The sequence below is a fragment of the Myotis yumanensis genome, unplaced genomic scaffold (assembly GCF_028538775.1).
Source record: "Myotis yumanensis isolate MYYU_CA2020_CCGP unplaced genomic scaffold, mMyoYum1.0.hap1 SCAF_5, whole genome shotgun sequence".
Taxonomy (NCBI): domain Eukaryota; kingdom Metazoa; phylum Chordata; class Mammalia; order Chiroptera; family Vespertilionidae; genus Myotis; species Myotis yumanensis.
Window position 1 is genome coordinate 101,912,085 of NW_027223756.1, and position 22,606 is coordinate 101,934,690.

The 22,606-nt window shown below is 58.4% G+C and overlaps 1 protein-coding gene across 7 annotated transcripts; it reads left to right on the forward strand.

The window, feature by feature from the left end:
• Positions 1-23: 23 nt before the first annotated feature.
• Positions 24-20,595, forward strand: PNPLA6 (patatin like phospholipase domain containing 6). 7 transcript variants are annotated; one of them, XM_070416748.1, is made up of 34 exons: positions 24-69; positions 1,550-1,618; positions 1,961-2,048; positions 2,210-2,292; positions 2,461-2,558; positions 4,184-4,324; positions 4,407-4,566; positions 4,890-4,970; positions 5,159-5,287; positions 5,629-5,709; positions 5,805-5,967; positions 6,277-6,360; positions 6,621-6,730; positions 6,826-6,993; positions 7,082-7,159; positions 10,766-10,971; positions 11,161-11,292; positions 11,380-11,503; positions 11,879-11,992; positions 12,213-12,288; positions 14,010-14,153; positions 14,342-14,405; positions 14,650-14,818; positions 14,986-15,168; positions 15,325-15,443; positions 15,581-15,737; positions 15,993-16,109; positions 16,196-16,265; positions 16,696-16,812; positions 18,538-18,839; positions 19,659-19,775; positions 19,946-20,042; positions 20,124-20,233; positions 20,325-20,595. In XM_070416748.1, exons 2-34 carry the CDS (start codon positions 1,616-1,618, stop codon positions 20,397-20,399), a joined length of 3,960 nt encoding a protein of 1,319 aa, XP_070272849.1. In that variant the 5' UTR covers positions 24-69; positions 1,550-1,615; the 3' UTR covers positions 20,400-20,595. The 7 variants fall into 7 exon arrangements, with proteins under 7 accessions (XP_070272849.1, XP_070272851.1, XP_070272850.1 ...); XM_070416745.1 differs by lacking the exons at positions 24-69; positions 1,550-1,618; positions 16,696-16,812 and adding an exon at positions 16,493-16,609 and having other exon boundaries at positions 1,672-2,048; XM_070416747.1 differs by lacking the exons at positions 24-69; positions 1,550-1,618 and having other exon boundaries at positions 1,674-2,048; positions 6,621-6,715.
• The last annotated feature ends 2,011 nt before the right edge of the window (positions 20,596-22,606 follow it).

The window sequence follows — 22,606 nt, forward strand, 5'->3', positions numbered from 1 at the left end:
CTTAAAGGGGCCGCGCTGGGGGGCGACTCCAGCGGCGTTGGCAGAGTGCATTCCGGCTGCGGCCTCCGGGTGAGTCCGGGTTTCCACCCCCCTCTCCGGGGGTTGTGAGCGAGTCCTCGGCTTTCCCAATGTCCTCCGCCGACTAATGGAAGCCCCCGACTTCCTGATGCTCATTCCCCGGTTTCCGGCAGGTGTTCCCTAAAGTGGGAGGGACTAGTCCCATCCACCCACCCCGCCCTGAAGCTTCCAGGTAATGTCTCAAGGATCCAATTACCTTAAACTCCCATTAATACTCTAGCGAAGCCAGAAGCATTCGCAGCCTCTCGGAAAAGTCGCAGTAATATTCCAGCATTCCTCGTATCTGCCACGGAGCCGGCGCGCTCGTGCCCGAACGACCCCAGGGACATGCACGCCAGCTCCCGGGTTTCCCAGCAATAGTTCCATCCTCAGAATCACTGATTTTTCACTGTCCCCAGTAATCCCGCCGTCGCCAGCAATGCCGCCAGCATCTAGTCCCAGGGATGCTCTGTTTACTATCACGTGACGGCAGATCTCCAGCATCCGCCAGTAACGTCCTGGGATCCCACTCACTCCCAGAGCCCCAGGACCCTTCCAAGACCTCGGCACCCTCCATCCAAGACCCCTCGTTATATTGTAAATCAGAAGACGCCTTCATCAACAAGCCCAATTTATTTGGAGTCCTCGTCATTTTCGCTAGCGCTAGCGGGCCCAGAGGAATTCTTGCTTCTCAATTTCTGGAGCCCAATATGGTGGAAGTCTCCCTTATTTATATGTTTTTCAGCTCCTTGTTTTTCAAATTTGGAACGAGACTTCCGGGCCTTCTGAGGAAGAAGGCCTGTGTGCTGGGACAGAGCTGTGAGACCATATCTCAAGGCCTGGCCTGGCGCCAGCACTGACAGCTCTGTCTGGGGCAGTCTATGGCCTCTCTGGAATGGGAGTGGTCTTATTTTCCCTATTATTTAAGCAAGCAAGTGTTTACAGAAGCCAGAATAGCAGGGTTAAATTTTTAAACAGCAGTTTTTACCCAAGATGGAGGTTACTATGCTTCACCCTTGGGTAGGAGCTCCCAGCAGCACCCCCACGCGCCCCAGCCCCTGGGCCTTCCCCAGGGCAGGCTTGAGCCAGGAGCCAGGCATCTTCCCCGACCCCTTAGCTTAGGCTCTAGTTTTCACGGGGAGTCAGGATGGATTAATCCCATAGGGTAGAGGCCGGCGTGAAGGAGCCGTGCCCTTGGGGAACCCGGGCGCTGGTTGCTGATAGTGGGTGCCCGGCGGCAGCCCTTTGGCCCTAGGGTGGGGGTTGGACAGGTAGAGCGGCTGGTCGGCCCAGGTGCGTAAGTGGAGAGCCAGGCGGGACCGGAGACACGCCTCACTCCCTAGCCGACCCGAGATCAACTTGCCCCACCCCTCGGCCCCGCTGCACCCCTCTAGCTCTCCCCCACCCAGGCTGCGGGTACGAAGGGGCGGGGCTTGTGGCAGGGGAGGGGCGGGCCCAGAGTGACGGGTTCCTCCTGCTTCTTGATTCCCAGGACTCTTGGCTACCAAACCTGTCGACCCGCCAGAAACAGCTGGTGGAGGCCCCTCTGCATGCAAGAATGGTAAAGCTCCAAGGTTGCGAGGCTCCGCGGGGACTACAACTCCCGACGTGCTCAGCGCGGCCGCAAGAACTGGGCTGTGTGTTCAGGCGGAACTATATTTCCCGGCGTGCACCGCGCGCGGACGGCAGAGCCGCCGGGAAGAGTCGCGCCGCCTCCTACCCCCGCCCTGGGGGGGAGTCGCGCTGTGCCATTCTGCAGATGGAGACACAGAAGACAGGGGCCGCTGTGAACGTCTCGGGTGTGGACGTAGCGCAGTGGGATGGGGTCCAGGACGTCCTGGTCCCCGGGGAGGGCTCAGTGGGGCGGGTTTGCGATGCGCAGCCAGTGCCATTCGTCCCGCAGGTGCTGGGCGTGATGATCGGGGCCGGAGTCGCCGTGCTGGTCACTGCCGTGCTCATCCTCCTGCTAGTACGGAGGCTTCGAGTGCCGAGTGAGGACCCCGCGGGCCCCTCTGGGGAGGCTGCGTTGTGGGGAGCTGAAATGCCGGTTCCGGAGGCAGTCGGGATTGGACCGGCTAGGGTCTGCACGCAGTGTCCCCTCTGGCCGCGTGGCGTCTGCGCAGAGCTGAGTGCCCCTCTCCCCTGATCCTAGAAACCCCCGCCCCGGAGGGCCCGCGGTACCGATTCCGGAAGAGGGACAAAGTGCTTTTCTATGGCCGGAAGATTATGCGGAAGGTGAGTCCAGGACCAACAGGCTCCCGCTGGCCACGCAGAAGCCCTGCCCTTCACTTAGTCACAACTCCTGTAAACCCCTCCTCCTTGGTTAAGGACTTAGGCATCTGACACCCCTCGTCCCCAGGGTCTGAGCTAGCAGCTGACTGTTCTTCCCCTTAATTGTGCTAGGTGTCACAGTCCACTTCCTCCCTGGTGGACACCTCCGTCTCCGCCGCTTCCAGGCCACGCATGAAGAAGAAACTCAAGATGCTGAACATTGCCAAGAAGTAAGGCTGTGCGGAGTGCCCCTGGCTCCAGGGCGCCCTCATGGGCCATTTGAGTGATCAGCCCATGTGTCTCCAGTTTCTTTCTACCCCGTGGGCCATCTTGGGAGTCTTCACATCAGAGAGGCCATCCCTGAGCTGCCTCACACCAGACAGGCCGTCCCCCTAGGCTATCTCAGAGATACTCCCCTCCCAGCGACGCCTCTCCCTAGAGGTTATCTAGGAGCTATTTGCTCTTCCGTCAGTATCTCTGACACCTTGTGGGGTCTCTCTCTGGGGTTTCTAGGTAGGCTGTTTCATGGGTCTCCTCACACAGGGGTTCGGCGTTGGGGTTCTCTCAGCTGGAAGAGCTATCTGTAGGCTCTGTTCTCCCGGGTTATCTGAGCAGACTTGCTACCTCAGAAAACATCTCTCCATGTCACCTACCTTGGAGTTCTTCCCTCATAAGGAGGCTGTGTCAGGGATTGTGTTCCCTGGGAGTTATCTCTAGAGTCTTCTTGCACGAGAAATACAGGAAGGACATTTAGGGGTGCCTGTCATTAGCAGGGACGCCCTCAGGGTCTGAGGAAGGCTCTTCCAGGGATCTTTTTAAGTTGTGAGCTGGCTCTGGGGTCTCCTAACATCATGGAATCCACTTCATGAGATATGAAGGTCTGTCCCAGGGCTGTCCATGGCCAACATGTCCTATCACATGACTTTCTGTGGCTTGCGAGGGCTGTCTCTAGTTCTCCATGATCAGATACCGTATCTCAAGTCTCCACATCTCAGTGTCTTCACACCCTTGAAAAGCTGCCCTGATGTTGTCATGACCATCAGAGGGCTATCTCAGAAATCTGACCTGGGGAAGGGCTAGCCCAAGGGCCTCCCTGTTCAGATGAGGAGCTCTATCTGGATTTCCTATATCATGGAGTTTAACTCGGAATTGCTCATACTAGGGTCTATCTCAGGTATCTTGTGACCAGTGTGGAGGCTGTCAGAGCAGTACTATGAATAGCAAAGAGGCTATACCCGGATTCTCCACATGTAATGAGCGCTGTCTCAGGGTTCTCTGAGACCTGGGAGGAAGGATTAGCTCAGGGACCTTATAAAGAACAGAACGGCTGTATCTGAAGTCTCCTCATATAATGGAAGTTATGCCAGGGGTCTGCCTACACTAGAAGGGCTATCTCAGGAGTCTGGTGTGTGATTGCTGGAAGGACTATGTTAGGGATCCCATGATGAACAGGTGTTTTTTCTAAAGTCTGCCCGTGTCTTAGAAGCTATGCCAGGGGTCTAACTAGAGGGTCCATCTCAGGGGCCTATGACTAGTGGAGGAGTGATCTCAGGGTTTTTCTGTGTAGGGCCAGGTAGTAAACATCTTAGGCTGTGCAGGCCACATACAGCTCTGCTATAACTATTCAACTCTGTTGTAGCATGAAAATAGCCAGACAACATGGACATGGATGAATGAATGTACCTATGTGCCACTAAAACTTTACGTACAAAAAAGAAATGGGGGCCTGATTTGGCTAGTAGGCCAGAATTTGCTGATCCCTGTTCTCTGTGACTCAGGAGAAAGGGTATATGGGGATCTCAGGTCTGCCCGTGCCTTCTCCCTGCTCGCCCCCATACCTCTCTCCTCCCACCAGGATCCTCCGCATCCAGAAAGAGACCCCAACACTGCAGCGGAAGGAGCCCCCGCCTGCCGTGCTGGAGGCTGACCTGACCGAGGGCGACCTGGCCAACTCCCACCTGCCCTCCGAGGTGCTCTACATGCTGAAGAACGTCCGGTCAGTGTCGGAGTGCAGGCTGGGGCTGCAGAGCCGGGTGCTGACCTGACCTGCATTCCTCCTCCCCTCCCCCATCCCACAGGGTGCTGGGCCACTTCGAGAAGCCGCTCTTCCTGGAGCTCTGCCGGCACATGATCTTCCAGCGGCTCAGCCAGGGTGACTATGTCTTCCGGCCAGGCCAGCCAGATGCCAGCATCTATGTGGTGCAGGACGGGCTGCTGGAGCTCTGCCTGCCAGGGCCTGTACGTGCTGCCCGAAGGGGGATGCAGGGAGACAAGCAGTGATGCAGTGGCCACTGGGGACAGGCACTGCTGTTGGTCATAGGGCTGGTGGTCTGGAGATGTGCAGGCAGTTGGGAGCAGATGCCCGAGGGTATCTGGGGTGGTCAGTGGTTGCAGTTAGTTATGGGCAAGAAGTGGGTGCTGGTCAGAAGGTCCGGTGGGGTCAGAGGTCGGGGCATCAGTGATCACAGGTGGGTGAGTGTGAGGGCCAGTGGTGTGGTTGGGGATGGCATGCTGGTTGGCAGCCCTGGTCACTGCCCTGACTCCCACCCCGTGTGTTACAGGATGGGAAGGAGTGCGTGGTGAAGGAGGTAGTCCCCGGGGACAGTGTCAACAGCCTTCTGAGCATCCTGGATGTCATCACTGTGAGTGACAGTTTGGGGTGGCAAGGCGGCTGGGGCTCAGTGCCACACCCAGTGGACCGGGTTGGAGAGGCCCCGGTCTCCCGATGCTGCTGGTGGTTCCTCCAGGCACTAGAGTTAGGAAGAGCTGGGGAAGCAGTGAGGACTCTCAGTCCCTGACTTTGATTCTCCTCATATCCCTGCATCCCCAGGGTCACCAGCACCCCCAGCGTACAGTGTCTGCCCGCGCAGCCCGAGACTCCACTGTACTGCGGCTGCCGGTGGAGGCCTTCTCTGCAGTTTTCACCAAGTACCCCGAGAGCCTGGTGCGGGTGGTGCAGGTCAGCAGGCCTTACCCCTCCCTCGTCACAGGCGCCCGCGGGCTGGGACCCAGCAGTCTCTCAGCTGTGCTGTTAGCCCTGAGCAGCCAGACCTCTGTGCTGCCCGACTCCTCCCATTAGCTGTCTTGACCCATCTCCCAGGCTTCTGCCACCTCATGTGGGTTCCTCACTGGAGCCTCTGTGGCTCTGCTCTCCCCTTAGTGCTCCCAACCTTGGTCTTGGCTCCACCCAGCCTCCTCCCCACTTGTGGCCCCACCCCTTTAATGCTTCCTCTCAACTTTCTTTGGCCCCTCTGCTGCCCTGGCCCTCTTCTGGCTCCCCTTGCTGACCACGCCCTGCAGATCATCATGGTGAGGCTGCAGCGAGTCACCTTCCTGGCCCTCCACAACTACCTGGGTCTGACCAATGAGCTCTTCAGCCATGTGAGTCGCTCAGAGAGCACGGGGTGCGGGGTGGGTTGGAAGGTGCAGCGGCGCTGCCACCCGGGATCTGCGATAACGGTGCTCTCTGTCCCCAGGAGATCCAGCCCCTGCGCCTCTTCCCCAGCCCCGGCCTCCCGGCTCGCACCAGCCCCGTTCGAGGGTCTAAGCGTGTTGGCAGCACCTCGGCAACGGAGGAGCCTCGGGAGGCCCCTGGCCGGCCACCTGACCCCACTGGGGCCCCCCTGCCTGGACCTGCAGGTGCCTGACATGACCCAGGCTGGAGCCCCAGTGGCCTCTTAGCTAGGAACCCAGATCTGACTCCTGGCTGGTCCCCCAGGGACCTGTGGCCTCAGCTTTGTAGACCAAGCATGTCAAACTCGCGGCCTGCGGGCCACATGGCTCATTTATTTGGCCGTGTTAGCCTTTGAGTTTGACATGCTCGCTGTAGACCCATTGGAAGTACCTTTCCTAGTCTCCTAGTCCCCAGGGACTCTAAGTTGACTGCCCCCCAGGCCCCTTCAGTTCCCCACCCCCAATGGTAGGAGCCTGAACACGTGTCTCCCTCAGGGGACCTGGTGAAGCCCACATCCCTGGAAGCCCCCTCGGCCCCCCTGCTGAGCCGCTGCATCTCCATGCCAGTGGACATCTCAGGTCTGGGGCCTTGGGCCGGGAGGGGGAGGCATCGGACTTCTGGGTTGGAATGCAGGCTGGCCAGTCTTTATTTTTCTTATCTGTCAAATGGAAACACTGGCAGCACTTTCTGCTGACTTTTTCATGGGTGCTCATTGAATGATGCCCTCCCAACTGTCGTGAGGATCGAGGAGGGCAGTCATTGGTTAGTCACATCGCACGGGTTGGCAGTTGTGGTCAGTCTTGTCTCTGTTGCTTTTATTGTCCCCTGCCCACTGCAGGCTTGCAGGGAGGTCCCCGCTCAGACTTCGACATGGCATATGAGCGTGGCCGGATTTCCGTGTCTCTGCAAGAAGAGGCTTCAGCGGGGCCCCAGGTAGTCCCTGTCCGGGTAAGGCCCTGCCCTCTCTGTCCTTCCCCTGGCGGAGGCCCCTGAGGAGGAAAGTTGGGTGGGAGCAGGGAGGTCACAGGCCCTGTCCCATGTAGACTCCCACTCAGGAGCCCCGGGAGCAGCCGGCAGGTGCCTGCGAGTACAGCTACTGTGAGGATGAGTCAGCCACCGGTGGCTGCCCCTTCGGGCCCTACCAGGGCCGCCAGACCAGTAGCATCTTTGAGGCGGCAAAGCGGGAGCTGGCCAAGTTGATGCGGATTGAGGTGGGTGGCCTTGGCCCGGGAGCTGGGGGACTAGGTGGAGGGGAGGGGAGGCCTGGCTGGACCAGTCTCAACCTCCCTCCCTCCCTAGGACCCCTCCCTCCTGAACAGCCGAGTCTTGCTACATCATGCCAAAGCCGGCACCATCATCGCCCGCCAGGGGGACCAGGTAAGGCTGACCCCTGACCTTTAAACATACAACTGTGACCTGAGACCCCTCTGATCTCTGATCCTTGCTCTTTGACCCCACATGTAGAACTCTTAGTCTGTGATTTCCAGTCCCTGACCCTCGGACCCTACGACTGACCCCCAGCTCATGCACCCCTTATCCTCTGGACCAAGCATGTCAAACTTTCAGCCCATGGGCCTTGTTTATTTGGCCCGTGTTAGCCTTTGAGTTTAACATGCTTGCTCTGGACCAATCAGTCTCTGACCTCCAACACTTTTTTCTAAGACCCCAGCCCCTAGATCTGTTGCCTGCCTTGGCCTTTCCTGCAACCTGTTTTCTGAGCTTTTGGTTCTTTAATACACCCGATGGTTTTGGCCCCTGCTGGGCACTTGATAAATGTGTACAAATTGGAATCAGGACCCAGAGGCCATGAACTGGCCCCAGGAGCTGGACTTCAGTGCCTGCTGGTAGCACCTGGAGGTTTGGAAACTGCCCCATGAATCCCCCTAGTCTCCGTTTGGGGGCACTGAGGCCGTGATCTCATATCAGGAAGCACAGGAAGGGGGTTCTGGAGGGAGGGGCTAGACTAAAACCCGGACTCTGGCCAGATGCCCTGTGTGACCTTGGGCAAGTCATCTAGGAAATTCTCTGCTTCCTCATCTGTGGGATGGAAGTATTGCAGTAACTGCCACCAGCATGAAAGAGGAAATAGTCGGAGCTGCCTAAGGGTTGCAAGGGTGATAAGCCCAGGGAAGGGTGTGGAGCAGCAGCTCAGGGTGACACAGAGGGCAGCATGGCATAGGTACTGAGACTGAGCACTGCTTGGGCGGAATGTGGGGCGCCTGGCCTGTTGGCTGGCTGATGCAGCTGTCGCCCCAAGCTGCTTACTGCCGGGTTGGGCTCCTTTCTGCAGAGGGAGTTGGGTGATGCTTTTGCCAGCTGTTTGTGGTTTTGGGGAATGAGCTGAGAAAGTGCGGTCCTACCATGGCTCCTGCGGGGGCACTTGGGCCCTGCTGACCTGGGAGACCCTGTTGGGCTCAATGCAGCCGTGGATGCTAACAGATCGCTCGGGGTTTTCTCAGGATCTCAGGAGCTTTGTTAGGGATGTGACTGTGCCTCTCTCTGAAATGTCACACTGATGGCCTTCCACCTGGGAGAACGTTGCCCTCAGCAGACATCTGGTAATGTAGAGGCGTTTTTTATTGACTTGGGAGGGTGCTCCTGGCGTCTAATGGTTAGAGGCCCGGCATGCGAGAACACACAGGACAGCCCCCCAGCAGAATGATCCAGCCTAAAATGTCAGTAACGCCAAGGCTGAGAACTCTGCTTTGCACAGATATTTCTCAAAGTGTGTTTCATGACACACCTGCACCACCAGGGGTCCGTGGCCAATAGGTTTGGGAAACGCCGGCTGCTTTATCTCTTTGTGGAAGTCCATTGAACAGCGTTAGCATATTCATGGCTCTGAGGAGTCCTGCGATAGAGAAACTTGCTTCCCGACCTGGTGGCAAATGGCAGCCTCATGTCAGTCACGTCCATTCACATCCCAGACCCAGCCAGAAATTGTCTTAGGCGGTTCCAGCGCGTGTGTGTCTCCGGGGTGGCCCTCCCAGGGGTCCTTGCAGTGTTTTGGTGCTCGCTGGAGCTTTGTGAGGTGCCAGACAGGTTGCTGTGTTGGGGGAAGAAGAAATCTGTCCATATCTGTAGTTTCACTTCCTTGTTTATCAAAGGTTGGAAAAGGGAGGTGTCCAGGGAGCAGGCCAACCACAGAGGAAGGAGGGGGGCACCTCTTCGTACTTAGTGTTTGCTGTGTCTCAGGTCCTGCTGGACAGATGTCCCAGGCCCCGTGTAGCAGCTGCAGAGGCGGAAAAACCAGGCCTCTGCCCCTGCGAAGCCCACAGTTCTGATGGACGTTCCATTCAGAGGACGTAAGATCCTATGTGCTTAGTGCATAGATAGAAGGAGCTGTTCTCGGCCCTACAGCCTCTGGCTCAGGGGGGCAGCATCTCTGAGGACGTGACCTGCAGCTAAGAAGGAAGGTGGGAGGGAGGGAAGTGTAAGGGGAGGAAAGAGCATTCTGAGCAGAGGGAACGCTTGTGCCAAGTACTTGCTGGGTGAGAAGTAATGCGTCGTTTTCTAGAAACCAAGGATGTCAGCAGGCATGGAGGGGAACAAGGGACGGGGAACGGGATTTTTTATTTTTGGTGATAGTTTTATTGAGATATCATCCACCCATTTAAAGAGTGTGCTTCGGTGGTTTTTAGTTTATTCACAGAGTTGCACAGTCCATTTTAGAACGTTTCTGTCACCTTGAAAAGAAATCCCATGCACTGTAGCTGTCAGTCTCCTGCCTCCTCACGCACCCACCCACCCCATGCCCTAAACAGCTCTAGTCTTACTTCTATCCATTGGCCTGTTCTGGACACTTCATATACATGGGATCACATGCTCTGTGGGCTTCCAACTGAGCATCATGTTTGCAAGGTTCAGTCCTGCTGAAGCACGTGTTAGTGCGTCTCTCCTTTTTATGTCCGAATAATGTTTCACTGTGTGGACATTCAGCCTTTTGCTGATCCATTCCTCTGGTGATGTACATGTGGGTTATTTTCTCCCTCTTGGGTATGATGCATAATGCTGCTATGGACACTTACGCACACGTGTCCATGTGGACATGAGTTTCATTTCTGTTGGGTAGATACCTAGGAGTCAAACGGCTGGGTCATACGGCAGCTCTGCTTTGAACTCTCTCAGACCGTTTTCCAGTGGCTGCACCCTGTCCTCTCCCCGCCCACCTGCTGTACGAGGTTCTGGTTTCTCCACATTCTCTTTAACCTTTTTTGATCCTAGCTCTCCTAGTGAGTGTGAAGTGGCATCTCATTTTGGTTTTGATTTGCATTTCCCTAATGAGTCATGATCTTTTCATATGCTTCTCTCTCTTATATTCAGATCCTTTGTCCATTTTTAAATTGGGTTATTTGTTTTATTATTGAGTTATAAGATTTCTTTATATATTCTGAATTCAAGACCCTTAGTAGGCCATATGACTTGCAAATATGTTCTCCCGTACTGTGACTTGTCCATTTACTTTCTTGATAATGTCTTTTAAAGTTCAAAAGTTTTATTTTGTTGCTTATGCAACAAAAATCCATTATCAAATTCAAGGTCATGAAAATGGATCCCTGTATTTTCTTTGAAGAGTTTTATAGTTTTAATTCTTACATTCATGTTTTTAATCCATTTTGATATGGTGTAAGGTGAGGATCCAACTTTATTCTTCCCTGCGGCTATCCAATTGCCCAGAAGAGCAAAGAGGATTGAAGCCACACCCCCTACGTAGCCAATGCTTGCAGCCTCTTGCTGGCTGTGTTGGAAAGAATTCATGGGCCATAATCTGGGCTTAAGAGTTTGGTGATCCATTAGCAATGTCTGCCCTGGGAGCTGAATAATATGGAGATAGGTATATGTGTGTGTGTGTGTGTGTGTGTGTGTGTGTATCAGCTGAGCTATGCAAAGCCTTCACCCCCTCCTCCGCTTCCGGTGGGTGAACTGACCTGAGTTGGGGTGGAAGTGTTGGCCCTGTGCCCATCTCCTGGTGCCTGCCCGTAGGATGTGAGCCTGCACTTTGTGCTCTGGGGCTGCCTGCACGTCTACCAGCGCATGATCGACAAGGCTGAGGACGTGTGCCTGTTCGTAGCACAGCCGGGCGAGCTGGTTGGGCAGCTGGCTGTGCTCACCGGGGAGCCCCTCATCTTCACGCTGCGAGCCCAGCGGGACTGCACTTTCCTGCGGATCTCCAAGAGCGACTTCTATGAGTACGACCGGGCCCTGTGTTGGGGGGCCCTGATTCCCTTCTGCCAGGGAGAAACCACCCCCCCAAGGCTTACACCTGAACAGGGGGGCTTTGGGCCCCTCCAGCCCCACCTCCCAGCCATCACCCGCCCGGCCCTCCCTCAGGGCAGCCCCAGGACACCCGGCCCCTACTCCCCGTCCTGCCTCTGCAGGATCATCCGCGCACAGCCCAGTGTGGTGCTGAGTGCCGCGCACACGGTGGCGGCGAGGATGTCCCCCTTCGTGCGCCAGATGGACTTCGCCATCGACTGGACCGCCGTGGAGGCCGGACGCGCGCTGTACAGGTGCCGCCCCGCCCCCCCCCCCTCCCGCCCCGCAGCCCGGCCCGGCCTCCGACCGGCTGGAGCCCGCATGACGCGCACCCCACCCAGGCAGGGCGACCGCTCCGACTGCACCTACATCGTGCTCAACGGGCGGCTGCGCAGCGTCATCCAGCGCGGCAGCGGCAAGAAGGAGCTGGTGGGCGAGTACGGCCGCGGGGACCTGGTCGGAGTGGTGAGCGCGGCCACGCCCCTGGCCTCTGACCCCTCCCCGTCCGGTGTTCTCCCGCCCCCCCCCCCCCCACACCGTCCGGGTAATGTGCCCGGGTGGGGCACACCGTGACCTCGCCGGGTCCATTTTTCCCGGCGCCTGTCCGCGGGCGGGGGTGGGGAACCCATCGGGATGGCGCTGACCTGCCCCCAGCCCTCCCGCCGCGGACCCGCCCGGGTCCCTGCACTCCCTCCCCCGGGCTAACGGGCAGCGAGGCTGGTTCCTGCCACCGCGTCTGGGGGGCTGAGCAGAGCGGCCCTGCCCCCTGGCCCCCCCTCCCCCGTCCTCCCCGTTCGGAGCCTCCCGCCCGAGCAGCTCGGTCACGCGCGGGTCCCCCAGGTGGAGGCGCTGACGCGGCAGCCGCGCGCCACCACGGTGCACGCGGTGCGCGACACGGAGCTGGCCAAGCTCCCCGAGGGCACCCTGGGCCACATCAAGCGCCGGTACCCGCAGGTGCGCCTCCGTGGGCTGCGGGCTGGGAGCTGGGGGCTGGGGGCTGGCTTCCTAACGGGCCGGCTGATGGGGGGAGGGGGGCCGGGGGGCCGGGCCTAAGGTTTGGAGGTGGGTGGGGAGTGTCGGCGGGACTCTTGGAGGGGGGCCGGGAACGCGGGGGAAGATGGGCCCGCACTGCGGCCCCTCCAGTCCCGCTGGACCGCCGATCTCAACGCTCCAGGTCGTGACCCGCCTCATTCACCTGCTGAGCCAGAAAATTCTGGGGAATTTGCAGCAGCTGCAAGGACCTTTCCCAGGTGCGCTCCGGCAGGTGCCCTGGATGCTGCGGGGATGTCGTAGACACCTGGGACTTGCCGGGAGAGCGCCCTGGCCCAGGGCGTGCTGGGAAACCAAGGCCAGCTCTGGGCGTTTGCAGAAGGGGGGCTTGGAGCTCCGGCCCTGCGGGAGGGAGGCAGGGAGGGAGGGTCCGGCCTGCCGGGAACGGAGTTAGACTCGGGCTACTTGCTATGGAATCTAAAATGTCATTCTGTTGAGGGGGCAGAGTTTTAGGGGTGAGCCTCTTTCTAGGCGGCAGGACTTGGCTGAAGGATGGAGGAGAGGGTATGCTGGGAAATGGGTTCCTGGGGTGGTGTTTGGGCCCCGGGGCATGTGGAGAAGGGGCCTCTGACGTTGCCAGCAGCTGGGAGGTGTGATTCCCATGGAGTCGGATTTGAGTTGTATGGAAATATGGAACTGAGACTGGCAGCCCCTTTGCCGCCCTTTTACCCCAGGGCCTTCTGCCCCATCAGCTTTGACTCCTGCCCCCCGCCCCCCTCCCGGGTGGCGGCAGTGGTGAGCAGTGGCCGAGAATTGCCTCATGCCCACGGTCAGGTGCCCCCTCCGCCACAGCCCTGAACTGTACTGTATACAAATGCTCGCGCCATCCTGGAGGTGGTGCTTGGGCAGCCTTGGGGCTGGGCCGTTAAGATGCTGAGCTTCCAAGAGCCTCTCTGCTGATGCTCCAGGAAAGGCGTCTGTGCTCTGGCCAGTTTGCTCAGCGGTGAGAGCATCGGTCCCCGACTTGCAGTTCAATCCCCCGCCCTCATCAGGACAAGAGCAGGAGGCAACCAATCTCTCTGTCTCTCTCTCTCTCTCTCTCTCCCTCTCCCTCTCCCTCCCTCCCCCTCCCACACCCTCTTTTCCACTCTCTCTAAAAATCAATGGGAAAAATATCTTCACTCTTCCGGTGAGGGAACAACAAAAGGAAAAGGCATATTCCAGTAGCACCTAGTGGTGCGAGGCACTGCCCAGCATGGGCGTGGGAGAGTGCACAGCAGGCCCTAGAGCGGTTTACAGCCATAGGCAAAACATCAGACAAGCACCGTGAAGACAACAAACAGGGTCTTGATTGAGGGTGACCAGCTTTTCAGAGGACAGAGAGCTGAGACTTGATAAATGAGGTGGGGCCGGACATTGAAGAGAACTTTGAAGGTTCTGCACACAGGGTTTGGTGGTTTTGAAATACTTGGAGGAGGACAGCGACTGATGGGGAGAAACGGCCGGGGCAAGTCGCACAGGGGCGAGGGGCCCTGGAAAGGCATAGGAGCCGTTCAGAGTGTGTGGGAAGCGGCTGGAAGCCGTGCGAGGCTCCGCACCCTGGCGGTTAGGGAGAGTGTGAGGTGTTAGTGGAGACGCTGGGAAGCAGTAGATGGGCCAGAGGTGTATTTGTTTCTGCTTAGTTTTGTGTTCAAGTCTCTTCAGTGGACAGGGCACCCAGGCCAGCATAGGCGGGCACCATGGGTGCCTGCAGGTCCTGTGGGAATCAGAGGCCGCGATGTGCGTAGTGAGGGCCACTGAGGACATGGGAGCCAAAATGGAAGGATGGGTGGCCAAGTCCTGTCACGTGTGGCCCAGGATCTTCACTGTGGCCTCACTGAGCCTCAGCTGCGGGACACGGGGCAGGGGTTTCTGAGAAGGAGGAGGAGGGCTCCCTCTCGGGACACGGCTGCACAGCAGATTTCATCCTTTGGGGTCTCAGCAGGCTCGGGACTGGGCGTCCCCCCTCACTCGGAACTCACCAACCCAGCCAGCAACCTGGCCACGGTAGCAGTCCTGCCTGTGTGTGCGGAGGTGCCCATGGTGGCCTTCACACTGGAGCTGCAGCATGCTTTGCAAGCCATCGGTCAGTCGGATCTGCGGGGCAAGGCGCGTGTGGGTGGGGCACTGGCCAATGAGTGGAGATGCCCCGCGGGTCCATGGGGGCTGGGGCAGAACAGGGCCACGGGAGTGGGGTGGGGGGTGTTCTATTCTGGGAGAGGCCCCAGCTCTGTTGACCTGGGCTCCTAACCTCTCTTACTTACCCATCCTCAGGCCCCACCCTCCTCCTCAACAGTGACATCATCCGGGCACGCCTGGGCGCCTCCGCACTGGACAGGTGTGTGTTGGGGTGCAGGGGGTGGGTGTGAGGAATGAACTTGAGTCTAGGATTCTTTCAGCTGCAATTTCAGATCTAGGCTGTGGGCTGAGGAACATGCTCCCCCCTATCTAGTTAGTGGAATGAATCCGCCCTGGAGGGGTGTGTGTGGGAGCCTAGGTGTTTAGTCCCTCCCCCTCAGCAGTGGCCTTGTAATGGTCTCTGACCAGCTCCAGATGATTCTCCCCGCCCCACCCCCACCCAGCATCCAAGAGTTTCGGCTGTCGGGATGGCTGGCCCAGCAGGAGGACACCCACCGCATTGTGCTCTACCAGACAGACTCCTCACTGACGCCCTGGACGGTGCGCTGCCTGCGCCAGGCTGACTGCATCCTCATCGTGGGCCTGGGCGACCAGGAGCCCACGCTGGGCCAGGTCTGGAGACCGTCCCCAGGGACCCCACTCCCGGGCCGCCCCCTCCCCTCCTGTGCTTGCACCAGTGCCACATACACCCTCACTGTGGGGCGAGGCTAAATCTTAGGGGCCCCAGTCGAGGAGGAAACGACTGGTGATTGGTGACACCGCCCTCGGCTCTCCGGCAGCTGGAGCAGATGCTGGAGAACACGGCCGTGCGCGCCCTCAAGCAGCTGGTCCTGCTGCACCGGGAGGAGGGCCCGGGCCCCGCGCGCACCGTGGAGTGGCTCAACATGCGCAGCTGGTGCTCGGGGCACCTGCACCTGCGCTGTCCCCGCCGCCTCTTCTCGCGTCGCAGTCCCGCCAAACTGGTGAGGGCGGGGTCCAAGGAAAAGGTCCCTCCTCGGACTTAGCGGACTTAGCGGGGTGCGGCTACGGGGGGCGTGGCTTAGGGGCCTGCCGCCCTGCGGCATCCCGATGCTCCCTCTGCACCCCGTTCTTAAGGGTCGCCTCTGTCCTCATCCCAGCACGAGCTGTATGAGAAGGTGTTCTCCAGGCGCGTGGACCGGCACAGCGACTTCTCCCGCCTGGCGCGGGTGCTCACCGGCAACACCATCGCCCTGGTGCTGGGAGGGGGCGGAGCCAGGTGAGGGGGTGTGGCCCGGGGGTGGAGCTTACGGGGTGAGATCCCATAGGGGTCAGTGGGGGAGTTGGAGAAGGGCCTCTCCTGGGGGTGCAGCCAAAGGGATTCCCAGCGGGTCACCAGGGCTCCTCTTCTTGCAGGGGCTGCTCACACATTGGGGTGCTGAAGGCACTAGAAGAGGCGGGGGTCCCTGTCGACCTAGTGGGTGGCACTTCTATCGGCTCCTTCATTGGGGCCCTATATGCCGAAGAGCGAAGCGCCAGCCGAACTAAGCAGCGGGCCCGAGAGTGGGCCAAGGTGTGTGTGGGGGGGCTCCCCACCCCAGAAGCACCCTAAAACGATCCCATGGGAGCTTCTGGGTTTCTGCCAACCTTTTCCTCATTTAATTTGTGGACGCTTAACGGAGTCCCTTCCGGACTTCGGATGACCGCACACATTTGGCTAGCGACCTCAGCCCCCAGTCCGCAGCTTGAGCAGTTGGCATTCTTAGTGACCACCTGTTAGTGACCCAGGTGACTCCTGTTTCACCCCAGCTGCCCCCCTTGCCCCTAGAGCATGACTTCCGTGCTGGAGCCCATGCTGGACCTCACCTACCCCGCCACGTCCATGTTCACGGGGTCAGCCTTCAACCGCAGCATCCACCGCGTCTTCCAGGACAAGCAGATTGAGGTGCACCCTCTCCCACCCCTGCCCTGTCCCTGCCCCGTCCACACGTGTCCCCCGCTCCTCCCCAACCTTGGTCCTCGTCCTCATAGGACCTGTGGCTGCCATACTTCAACGTGACTACGGACATCACTGCCTCGGCCATGCGTGTTCACAAAGACGGTGGGTGCCCCTGGCTGGCCCCACAGCATCTGTGGCCACGTGGGGAGGGGGGCAGGCAGGGCAGCCACGTGTCTGGGACACTGTTAACACGAGTGACCGTCCATCCTGACCTGATTGCCAGCACTAACCATCACCCACTAATGCCCCAGAGGTCCCAGGTAGGTCTGTCCTCAGGGTGGGGACCGGGAAATAGTCGGGCACCTCACCCGCTCACGCCATCCCTGCAGGCTGCGTGTGGCGCTACGTCCGGGCCAGTGCCTCCTACTGCCCCTACCTGCCCCCGCTCTGCGACCCCAAGGACGGGCACCTGCTGGTGGACGGGTGCTACGTCAACAACGTGCCAGGTCAGCGAGCCCACCGGGCTGGCCGGGCCTCTGAGCGTGTCTGAGAGTGTCTGTGCGTGTCTGTGTCTGTGTGTCCCACTGGGCAGGCTCCCTATGGCGATACGTGCGCGCCAGCATGACGCTCTCGGGCTACCTGCCCCCGCTGTGCGACCCCAAGGACGGGCACCTCCTCATGGACGGCGGCTACATCAACAACCTGCCAGGCAAGTGGCTGCCCGCTCGCTCATGTGCTCACACATGCACACAGGCAACTAGTGAGCGAGTGGGCCCATTCACAGGCACACATGCAGACAGGCGCCCAGGAGGACGTGTGTGCAAGCAGACCGGTGCAGGGCTCTGGACACACACACACACACACACACACTTAGATGCACAAGCAGATACGTGGATGAGCCGAGGACAGGAATGTGCAGGTGGAAAGTGTACCCATATGTAAGATGCAGATGAATGCACACAGACATGTACACACAGCACCGGACATGGGATCGAACGGGACATCTTAACATGCATCTGCTCACATGCACATTGTCATAGATGCTCAGATGGCAGGTAGGGTACTCGTGTGCGCCAGGTTAGCTGCATGTGCACAGATAAAAACACATGCATTAATGAAATTGGGTACACGTGCTCTCACGCCAGTCTGTCCACACTCACCCTCATGCTTCCTAAGACGTGCATAAGCGTACACACTGAGGTGGGGGGGCACCTGCGAGACCAAGTCAAGCATCTTTTCACACCCTCTGACTTGTGTGCAGATAAGAGGCAGGCAGGTTTGCAATTTAAAATTTTACATGCCCGGACACGTGCATGCACAAGTAGACACCTTCACTGGCTGCACACACACACTTGCAATCCTGTACGCCAGGGCTTAATCACACCCAGTCATTTACTCATTGTTTGTGGCTGCTTTTTTGCCATAATAGCACAGTTGGGTAGTTGTGACACAGACCATGTGGCCTGCAAAGCTGAAATTATTTTCTTGCTGGCCATTTCCAGAAAAAAATTGCCAACTCTTGTATAGGCGCTCTGTACACATACCTGCACTAACATAACCACACACCTTCACGTGTGTGTAAGCCCGTAGGTGGATAGGCGTACTCGGGCGTACAGGACACACAGACGCTGATCTAGGTGCATGATGACTTAAATGGATACAGACATGCCCAGAGGTGTGTGTGCTCACAGAGACACGTGGACCGGAGACGCACACAGACAGCAGGGATACCTACCGTGGGCGTGCACACTCAGACTTACACACCAGCTCCTGAGGGACACGTGGAAAGTCTGACAGAGACTCTGTTTTTCTGGGCTGAGTGTGGTTATAGGACCCTGTCCCTGTCCCCCCAGGTTTCCCCAGACCCACTCAGGGCCCCTCAGTGGGCCACATGGACCCACGGACACACCACCCTCCCTGCCGGGCCCCTCCCCATCACCTCCTCTGTTCTGCCTTCCTGTTCTTGGCTCTCTGTCCCTTGTCACAGCCCCAGACTCTCTCTTCTTCCATTTCTCTAACTCTTGATCTCTTTCTCCTCCCCAAACCTCTTGCTAATTCTGCTTCCCTGCATTTCTCTCTGCGGCCCGTCTCCTGCCGTCTTCACTTCTTGCATCTCCGTCTCTAGGTGTCCTTATGGCTCTGTCTCTCTACCTCACTCTCCTCCCACTTCTCTGTCCTGCCTTTTCCCCAGCAATTTTATCCCTCTGTCTCCAACCCCTACATCCCTCTGGCGTGGTTCCTCACCTCTAAAAGCTCCGCCATCTGACCCTGTCTTCTCCTCATCATGGGCATCACGTTCCATGCCATTTGCATGCCAACATGCAGTTTGCATGGGTTTTGCGTGACATTGCATGATGGTGTCTGTGGGACTGGGTTGAACTTTTCTGCTCTGGGCCCTGGTGGGGAGCCACCCGCTGACCCCCTGGCCCCACAGCGGACATCGCCCGCAGCATGGGTGCCAAGACAGTCATTGCCATTGACGTCGGGAGCCAGGATGAGACAGACCTCAGCACCTACGGGGACAGCCTGTCTGGCTGGTGGCTGCTGTGGAAGCGGCTAAACCCTTGGACGGATAAGATCAAGGTTCCAGACATGGCTGAGATTCAGTCCCGTCTGGCCTACGTGTCCTGCGTACGCCAGCTGGAGGTTGTCAAGTCCAGCTCCTACTGCGAGTACCTGCGCCCCCCCATCGACTGCTTCAAGACCATGGACTTCGGGAAGTTCGACCAGATCTATGTGAGTGGGTGGGAGTGGCCTGGTATCATTGCGGGGCCGGCAGAGCTTTACTACTGAACGCCCAGAGCAACATGAGGGGAACGGTTCCCAACTGGGAACTGTGGGGAATAGAACAGTAATCAGTTAGTGATGTCTGTATTGACGTGGCAATGGAACACGCTGCCCACATGCTGTGTATGAACTAAGCTGTGTATGTGCCAGCTGCACTACCTGAAGCACTGTGTAGAGATTTCTGCATTGGTGGGCATGGGGACAGTGATCAACTAGTAATGCCTGCCACAGGTAAGCGAGGGAAGGAGCAGTGTGTGTGTCATGTGCCACTGGCCCTGAAGAATGTGCCATAGCCCGTGCCACCTAAAACGGATCGTTAGCTGCTGCCCAGAGACCTGGGTACAACATGTCTGATGCTCTTTCAGGGCTGACGGGGACAGTGTGCCCTGGTGGATTAGTGGTGTCTGTTCTGGGTATGGGAGCTGGCGATACCCACAAATAGACTGCACATTTGGAGAACTTGAAATAAGGTTGCCACCACCATCTCAAGCCATTTGGTACTTGGCCCACTGCATGGGGATGAGTGGGAAAGAGCATGAGGTGATGGATCGGTAATGTCTGGCAGGGGCACAGGATGGAGGACATGGGCCAAGAGTGCTACATACGGCTGACTCCAAAATACGGTTAGCCTCGATGCTAGTTTCCCGAAGCAGCAGCTTTTGAGGGGCCAGGCCAGGGGCAGGCAACGTGGGGCTAAGCAAGCGGACCAGGCGGGGAGCATCTGGGGGAGTTGCAGCGTGGATGGCCCCAGTCCCCTTCTTCCTGCAGGATGTGGGCTACCAGTACGGGAAGGCTGTGTTTGGGGGCTGGAGCCGGGGCGACGTCATTGAGAAGATGCTCACAGACCGGCGGTCTGCTGACCTGATTGAGAGCCGCCGTGCAGACGTAAGCCGGGGACCCCCCAGCCCCTCTGGGTCTCCCAAACCTCAGATGACTCCAGACTCCCTGGGTTTCTCTGAGCTCCTCCGACCAGAGAACTCTCCTCAGGACGTGTCCCCAAGGCACAGTCCCCAGGACACCACGGAGCCTCTGAGACCTCACCCCTGTCCCCCCAGGTGCTGGCCTTCCCCAGTTCTGGCTTCACTGACTTGGCGGAGATCGTGTCCCGGATAGAGCCCCCCACCAGCTATGTTTCTGATGGCTGTGCTGATGGTGAGGGCGCTTCCAGAGGCGGGGCCAGGCCCGGGGTCATTGGGATGTCCCCTCACTGTCACGCTGCTCCCCGAATTCCAGGGGAGGAGTCAGATTGCCTGACGGAGTACGAGGAGGACGCAGGACCCGACTGCTCACGGGACGAAGGGGGCTCCCCCGAGGGTGCCAGCCCCAGCACCGCCTCTGAGATGGTGAGAGGAGCTGCCCGGCCCCGGGGGGTTGTGCGGAGTGACCTGTCCCGGGCCCTGCTCTGTGTGACGTGTGGGGGCTCCTGTTCCGCAGGAGGAGGACAAGACGGTGCTCAGGCACCGGCGCTGCCTGCCGCAGGACGCTTCCAGCTCGCCCGCAGACACCTGAGGACCACAGGGCCCCCGGAGCTGGGCTGCGGGGCCCCGAGGGGGCTGCTCCCCCACCGCCTGCTGCTGTGCCTGTGGCCTCCCTGGTCTCCCGGGACCTCCAGGGCCCACACACTGGATTGCTGTCCCTCCAAGAGGAGGGCGGCACTGCACTGAGAACCTTGAACAGTCATTCCCAATAAACCTCTATTCTCGGAGGAGGGCCCATGTCATTCTTTGGGTTCAGGGGCTGTCGCACCCCACCTTCCATGCTTAGGACAGCTGGGGCTGGAGCTTGCCACAGTGACCCATCACCCAGCCTCTGGCTGAGCTCCATGAGCTGTGAGTGCCATCCCAGAATTCACCTGTAGTCCCACTACTGACCACAGGGCCTCCAAATGCTACCTGCCTGCCCTGGGGTCCCAGATGTCCCCGGGTGCCTGTCCTGGCGCCACTCATTCTCCCGCCCCTGGGCTGGTCATACTGTGTGCAGGTACTCCAAGTTTTCTGTATGTTCCTATCATGTGCACTGCTGAGTCTGGTTCCTGAGAGACACGCCATGTGCATGCACATGTACATATACAGGTACACACAGGCACAGGGTTCAGTGACTTTATTCTGTTTCCCAGGCATTGTTCCTACTGTGTGCTCAGCTGAGGTCACACAGAATGAGCCAATCCCTACTGTGCACTCTTGCCCACTGTCCTGGCATGTTGGTCAAGAGCTTAAGAGTGTGGAGCCAAACTGCCTTATGTGAAACCCCAGTCCTGCCTTTTAACAAAACTCTGGGCCTCAGTTGCTTCACCTGTGAGGTGGGGGTGCTGATAGCATCTGCCTCATCAGGCGTTTCTATTACTGGGCTCTCCTGCCAGCAGGGTTGGATTAGGGGGACAAGGCTGAGGCCAGAGACCAGGGAGAGATGACGAGGCCTAAATTAGGCAGCGGACGTGGAGACCGTGAGGAGAGACAATGCCCAAGAAACATTTACAATAAAATTGGGCAGAACAGAGAGATTAGTGGGCAGTGGGGGGGCGGGGTTGGGGATGCCAAGGAGGATGAGGGGAGGTTGGCATAGGTGGTGGGGGGACATTTTACCAAGGCAGAAGGAGGGGGAAGGAGAGGGGCGGGAAAGTTGTCGGACTCCATTTAGAACTTGTTGAGTTTGAGTAGCTGAAGGGACATCGGGGGAGCGGCCGGGGCTCTGGACACTGGGGGGTGGGCAGTTAGGAGAGAGCTGTGCCAGGAACACGTCTGAGTGTCAGGACAGTGGTGGAGACTGGTGCTGTGGGGAGAGAAGTCCAGGGAGAACGCGGCCGGTAAGAACAGCCCTGGGGCTGTCGGCCCCACTGTGTGTGGGTGCTGTCTCTGCAGGCTTCCCTCCTGGCCTTGAAGAGCCTGGCAGTTTCAACCTGCTGGGTGAGGTGGGCTTCCTCCCTGATTCTGGTGACTGTGCGTTTGGGGCACTGCTCTTCCAGGGGGGCTTGGGTTGAGCTCGAGAGGGGCTGGAGCGTCCCAGAGGCCCAGCTTCCAGGCAAAGCACCACAGCTGGCGGCGTGGAGATTTATTATCAGGGTCTGTAGGCTGCGGGCCTGCGATCAAGGTGTCTGCAGGGTTGGTTCCACTTGGACTTTGTCCCTGTGCCTCCGCATGGTCTTCCCTCTGTGCCTGTGCCGTAGTCTCTTCTGCTAAGGACACCCATTATATTGGGTCAGGGCCGCCATAACAGGCTCATTTTTTACTTAATTACCTTTTAAGCACTCTGTCTCCAAAACACTCACATTCTGAAGCTCTGAGGACTAGGACTTCAACATGAATTGGGGTGGGAGGGACACAGTTCGCCCATAAACCAGGGAGAGTATGTGTAGCCCGGGGAGGCAGTGCGGGCCACTGGCCTAGATCAAACCACCTGATTTGAATTCCTGTTTCTTCCTATTCCCTCTAGGGCCTGCTGTGCACCCTCCCACCCCTGTGCCCGGCATAGTGCCTAGCACATCCTAGGTGTTCACTGGAAAATGCCTTTTCTTTTTTTCCCCTGATCCAACGCTCAACCCCTGAGCCACACTAGCCGGGCAATTTTCCCTTTCTTTTAAGCACATATGAACACCACCAGCAGCAATAGCAGTGGTAACTGATTATGGCAGGATTGCCATATATCAGGTATACTCTCTTTGATTTCTCATAGTAACTCTAAGGAGAACACGTTATGATCCTCTAAAACAGTGGTTCTCA

Coding starts and splice junctions, on each gene's coding strand:
- PNPLA6 (XM_070416745.1), top strand. CDS start 1,817: ATGGAGACACAGAAGACAGGGGCCGCTGTGAACGTCTCGGGTGTGGAC. Junction 2,559..4,183: donor ATGCTGAACATTGCCAAGAA/GTAAGGCTGTGC, acceptor TCCTCCCACCAG/GATCCTCCGCATCCAGAAAG. Junction 4,567..4,889: donor AGCTCTGCCTGCCAGGGCCT/GTACGTGCTGCC, acceptor CGTGTGTTACAG/GATGGGAAGGAGTGCGTGGT.